General features: G+C 31.5%; 1 protein-coding gene across 1 annotated transcript; it reads left to right on the top strand.

Moving 5' to 3' along the window:
* Positions 1-134: 134 nt before the first annotated feature.
* On the top strand, positions 135-5,423 carry LOC137825831 (cytochrome b5-like). Its single transcript, XM_068631618.1, has 3 exons — positions 135-399; positions 4,732-4,798; positions 4,899-5,423. The coding sequence occupies exons 1-3, from the start codon at positions 313-315 to the stop codon at positions 5,156-5,158; spliced, it is 414 nt and encodes a 137-aa protein (XP_068487719.1). The 5' UTR covers positions 135-312; the 3' UTR covers positions 5,159-5,423.
* Positions 5,424-6,566: the final 1,143 nt, after the last annotated feature.

Here is a 6,566-nt window from a genome sequence, read left to right on the forward strand (position 1 = left end):
TTATTTCAGTTCTTATACATGTATTTTTTAAACTCATTTTAGTCCCTACAAATTTTGAAGAATTAAAAAGTTTGTACAAAGTAAAATGAATAATTCTAAATATAAAAATTGTGTAGTGGAAACACCAAATGAGAAATAAAACCATAATATTTTTGGGTTCTTAAGGTAACCATCTGAGTAATTAACCATTCTCACAGATCTCCATGTTCCACCACGCTTTGAAATTCTTTTAACATCTTAATACCAAATACCTAAACATAATCATCAATTTCTCCGAAAAGACAACATTGTATCTTTGCTCTCCTTTGATAAATGGGTGGGGAGCGCATGGTTTACACTTTGGCCCAAGTTTCTGAACACAACAACTCCAAAGATTGCTGGCTTATCATTGATGGCAAGGTATATGCGTGTGTGTGTGATGTTGTTACCAATGCATGCATTGATGCAATTTTTTTGTGATTCTACAAACTGGGTTTGTGTCATTGATTTGATCATTCACAAGAAAAATCACATGAAATGGAATCATGCATACCGATGAATGGTTCAATTGGATCTGATCTTGAGATTCACTTTGTATATGTCTTTTTGTGTGGTGTGAATAACATTATATGCTAGTGATTCATGAACCATGCATTTTTTCCACACACATGCTTGAACGCTTTCGGATGGTTAATTTTGGTTGTAACAATTATCATTGTTTTGCAAATTGGTGTTAGGATTCATACTATGATGCAGTGTGAGAAATGATTATTTGTGGATCACATGAGTTTTTTTAAAAAATGATTCTTTTGGTAATGAAATATGTGGAATTCAATTCTTTATCTATATATTTAATAAAATTTTCGATTAAGCTAAAGATTAGAATGGTTGTGTTATGATTCATATGTGTATTTAACTCAGTACTTGTTCATAACTTCTAAACCTGAGTGATATATGGTTGATTTGTTTTTGAAATATATAAATTTAAAATAGACACAATCTATATCTACTATAGTCTTTTTTTATGTGGATTATATACAATGATTCAACAATGACATAGATATTTTAATATAACATAAACATTCATTTAACTCCTATTTTTACTCATTATCTCTCGTCAAGTTATTATTATCCATCTTTTTTGTCACTTTATCTTATGGTATGGAGTAATATTTGGTGTTTGCTAAACATGATTACATTTTATTCATTCTCTTTGTTCTTATAAAGTTTGGTATTTATATTACAGTAGATATGTCATCAAATTTTATTATGATAGAAATAAATTATGTAATTTGGTTAATATTAACTGCAATATGCAATATGGAAAGTTTTAAACAATTTTATAACATTGCTTTTGGATTGTAGTAGTGTGTTTTGCATCTAATAGTTTTTCAAAACATATGAAGCTTATCAAAACAATGTGATATATGAAGGTCATTGTATCCACCAAACACACAAACATATAGAAGTTTATGTTACATAATACTGTTTATATGTGTTGTTCCTCAATGTTGTATACATTTCTTGTGTATAAATACCTCTACATGGCTACCTGAGTAGCATGCATTCTTCGACTATACTTTCATTTATGATATATGAATATCATTCTTTGTTTCTCTCTCTCGTATTCTTCACATGGTATCTAAAGCCAATTTTTTTTTCTTGGAACCATGTCTTCTTCTTCTTCCACTCAACTATCTCATGACTATCTTTGCCCGTGTTTCATTTTTTCCACATACCTTTACAACTCCCATCAATCTTAAGCTTGATGATGATAACTATCTCATGTGGAAACAACAAGCATTGACTATTGTACGAGGATTCAAGCTTATACACTTCTTGGATGATCTTGCATTCTCATAAAGTTTCAATCTTTTGAGGATGCTTAACATAATACCATTATTGATGTGTTTCTCAATTTCTAACAACAAGACCAAATTCTTATAGCTTAGTCCTTGTTTCTATTACAACTCATATCCTCACCAAGATGGCAGACCTTCACATGTCTTACCAAATTTGGGACAAGTTGCACACTTACTATGCTACACAAATGTTGGTTAGAGTTAGAAAACTCAAACTATAACTATGTTCTTCCAAGCAAGACCAAACAAACACATCCTATCTTCTTGATATCAAGAAAATAATGGACACTCTTGCTGCCATAAGTTCACTAACCACTCCTAAAGATCACATTGAAGCAATTCTTGATGGTCTTTCTGATGCATCTGTTATTTCTCACTTAGACCCTTGTACTGTTGATGATATAGAAGCGCTTTTGCTCGCTTAAAAGGATCATTTTGAAAAACATTGGGTTCTTGATAATCAACTTCTTCAAGCAAATCTTGGTTTAGGAAACACATCATCCAACCATTTTCAGAGAAACACCATACGAAATACTGGACAACAAAACAGGGGAGGAAAATTTCACTATAGAAATTATGCAAACAATAAACCTATGCGTTTTCCTGGACCTAAGTTTGCAAATCGTCATTCCTAACATTCTTCTTCAACTTCTACAAAACCCTATAAATTTCAATGTCAAATAGGTGGTAAAACAAGGCATATTGCCCTTGATTACTGGCATAGATATGATCATGATTCATCTTCTACAATAATTGCCAATTCCTCTTAGTTTCTTCCTTCGATTTATGATGATATGAACCTTCATTGCTTGGCACCCCCTCTCTTACTGACCCATTTTTGTATCCGGATAGTGGTGCCTTTCACCATATTACAAAATCCATTCATAATTTTTCAAAGAAAATTGTTTACACTAGTAATGATGTGGTTCATATAAGTAACAGTTTAAGTATACATATAGCATATTGGTTATGCTACTTTTACATTTTCATACACATCTACATTAGTTAATCTCAAACAATTGTTGCACGTACCTTTCATTACACAAAACTTAATTAATGTCTTTGAATTTGCTAAAGATAATAAAATTTTCTTTGAATTCCATCCTAATCATTGCTATGCCAAAACTCAGGCAATCAGGGAGATAATCCTACATGGAATTCTTAAAGATGGTTTGTACGTCTTTTCATCTTTTGCCAAGCCTTGTGTTTTTTCTGCAAAATAATATCTCATGCATCAACTAAAGTAGTTCAAAATGATCTATATACTTGTAATATACATTGCACAAAACAATGATTATTAAAGCTCATCAACTATTGTTTACTGATTTTGCCAATGTGTATAACAATCCTACTGAATTGGTGTTTACTGATATACACATGTTGCATTCTCATCCTCAACCTACACTAATGATTTCTTCACTATAGTTAACTTAAGATGCCACCACTATTGTTGTTGTTCCAACTTTCTATCTTTCAGTGGTTGATGCTCTTCAATATCTAACATTCACAGGCCCAGAGCTAGTTAGTTTACATTGTTAATAAAGTGTATATATATATATGTATATATATATATGCACAAACTTCATGATCATCGTTGGAAAACAGTTAAACGAATATTATGTTACCTTGTTGGAATGGCTAACCATGGTCTTCTTATTCGAAGATGTTCAAACCTCTCCATCATCTTGATGATCGCAAGTCAACGACGGTGTATTGTGTGTACATTAGTTCCAATGTTGTCTCATTGTCTTCCCACACACAAAAGGTAGTGCCGCGTAGCAGTACTGAAGCTGAATACAAGGGTGTAGTTGTTGTTCTTGCTGAGATAACGTGGATAAACTCTCTTCTTACGGAGTTGCGTGTTCTTCCTTCAACACGTGATATACTCTGACAATCTTAGAGACATCTTGCTTTCTACCAATCCTATCATGCACTCCCATTCCAAACGCTTTAAGATGGATCTCCATTTCGTTCGCGATAACATTCAAAAGAAACTCTTAAAGCTCATACACCTTCCTTTAAGATTCCAAGTAGTTGATCTCTTAACTTTTTTTTTTTATCAGCAATGAATAAATAAAATTAAAGGGGATACTTCAGGGGTATCCCAACCCATATACATATCTCTCCTTTATGGTTGGAACAAAACAACCTTAAAGTGAGAAAACCATACCCAAAAAATAGCCAATCAAGATAAACCCTGCTCTCGGGGAGGATCCACTCGGGAAAACCCCATCTCATTGCTCTTATAAGGTTAACAGACATCTTTATCGAACCAGCACAAACCCGGCGATGTGTCTACCTCGGTAATTTTCAGTACCTGATCTTCCGTTCTTCGAATACGGCAATGATACACAACTTCACCGACCACTTCATGGAGATCGCCGCTTCATCGACCGGCGATCATGTTTACCTTTGCCTTCGACGACCACCGACTAGCGCATGGAGATCGCCATTTCAAGTTCCGACGACCACAGCTACGCACGCAAGTAGTTGATCTCTTAACTAAACCGCTCTTCGTTGCTTCCTTTAGGCCTTCTAGGGATAAACTTATGATAGTGGAAAACCGAACATTAGTTTACAAGAGATGTTATATAATATTGTTTATGTGTGTTTTTCCTTCAGTGTTGTGCAGGCTTCCTATGTATAAATACAATACCTGTGCATATATACTTGTGTAGCATGCATGAGTTTTCTTTTTACATATGATCCTCGTTTCTGATATATGAATATCATTCTCTCTCCCTCCTATCCTCCACAGTTTATGAAGTATCAATTTCATTTCTCTTCTTCACATCATATTAAAATTTTAACGAGCTTTCAAGTTGTACCAGCAACCACTTATCGATATATTTTTTAGTATTACTTAAATTTCTGTTCTTTTGTGTAACAGGTTTATAATGTCACAAAGTTCTTAGATGACCATCCTGGTGGTGATGATGTCTTGTTGTCTTCCACAGGTATATATCAAATTTGCATACCATCTTGGTGTCACTCACTTGAGTTACATGTTTTCAAATGTTTTTTGTTTTTTGACAACCGAAAATGTCATCTTTGCAGGGAAGGATGCTACTGATGACTTTGAGGATGTTGGTCACAGTAAGAGTGCTAGAGCCATGTTGGGTGATCTATATGTTGGAGACATTGATCCAGCAACCATGCCAGCAAAGCCTCAACCAACTCCTCCAAAACAACTTCAAAATAATAATGAGAAGAAAACATCATCAGGTTTCATGATCAAGATGCTGCAGTTTCTAATTCCTCTGATTGTCTTGGGTTTAGCAGTTGGTGTTCGTTTCTACAATAACAAATCAACATAGCCACTTGCATGAGCACTTGAATTTTGTTCAACCGTTTCTATCAAATATAGCTTGTTCTTATCTATGGAACTACAATTATATGGGCTGAATAGGATATACCACTTTGTTTTTCCTTGTCACTGTCATTTTCTGTTGAATTTCTGGTTCTTATCCTCTCCTTGATAAGCTACTAGAACAGTTTTCTGCTCCTTCAAGTTCTGGTAGTTTTAGAATATGAAGTGTATGAGATTCTTGTTACACTAATAAAGTTACCTTGGATATTCAATTTCTTAGGTAAAAATTACCTATCATTCCATTTTCACTATTTTGCATTTGCTACAGAAAACACTATTTTTAAGTCTACACATTATTTGAAGAAATATAATCCACTTTTTTAATTTCTTTATAAGTATTTAAAAGTGTTATATACTCTTAATTTAAGAGGAATAACTGAACTAAAACAATCATCGATTGATTTACCTTCGAGTGATGTCCAATATTGCAGTGGTTTACACAACCCATCTTGCTATTTTAAAATTCATTTTTTAGTGATCTTTGACAATTATCATATGTTATACCATTATCTAATAATCATAAATGTTATTATTTTATTTATTATTTGACACTTACTTTTATTTTTTACAAATACGTTAGAATCCCTTTTAATAATACAATATTATATTTAAATAATAAATATAAATACAATTTGAAAATAAAATAATGATATTTATATTATTAAATAGTGATATAAAATATGGTTGTTGTCAACCTATCATGGTTTTATTCAGTAATTAATTATTATTTTTTATAAAACTAACAAAAACAATTGTCATTTTCACCAGAAATTCTCATACAATACCATAAATAATGAAATAGAAAAAAAAAAATAATTAGTTGCTATAGTGGCTAAATTAGAAACTATTTTAAAAACTAAAAAAAAAAAGGTTTCTAAATTAGTTTCTATTATTGTTAAATAGTTTCTAAATTGGTATCTAATTAGCTACCAAGGTTTTAATTACCAATTATTTAGATTCTAAATTTGGTAGCAAAAACCTTGGTTGCTAATTAGATACCAATTTAGAAACCATTTAACAATAATAGAAACTAATTTAGAAACCAACAATATTTTTTTGTTTCTAAAATGGTCTATAATTTAGTCACTATAACAACTAATTATTTTGGTCTCTAAAATTTAGTTTCTATTTCTTGATTTTCTTGTAGTGATAGTCATAATTTCATTTATTTTGTAAGGACATACTCACTTTGTATTGTGCACATTATTCTCCTAATAGTATTGAAAAACAATACTATATTTAAATTTTCTTTCTTAAAAAATTATTAAATAAAAATTAATTTTAGAGACAAAAAAATATTAGTTCCTATATTAACTAAATTAAATATTATTTTAGAGATTAAAAAAGTATTAATA

The sequence above is a fragment of the Phaseolus vulgaris genome, chromosome 8 (genome assembly GCF_000499845.2).
Source record: "Phaseolus vulgaris cultivar G19833 chromosome 8, P. vulgaris v2.0, whole genome shotgun sequence".
Lineage (NCBI taxonomy): Eukaryota > Viridiplantae > Streptophyta > Magnoliopsida > Fabales > Fabaceae > Phaseolus > Phaseolus vulgaris.

What these genes read in the sequence shown, in the direction of transcription:
- LOC137825831 (XM_068631618.1), top strand. Translation starts at nt 313, where the DNA reads ATGGGTGGGGAGCGCATGGTTTACACTTTGGCCCAAGTTTCTGAACAC. An exon ending in GGCTTATCATTGATGGCAAG is followed by an intron (nt 400 to 4,731) that starts GTATATGCGTGT and finishes TTTGTGTAACAG; the next exon opens with GTTTATAATGTCACAAAGTT. An exon ending in TGTCTTGTTGTCTTCCACAG is followed by an intron (nt 4,799 to 4,898) that starts GTATATATCAAA and finishes TCATCTTTGCAG; the next exon opens with GGAAGGATGCTACTGATGAC.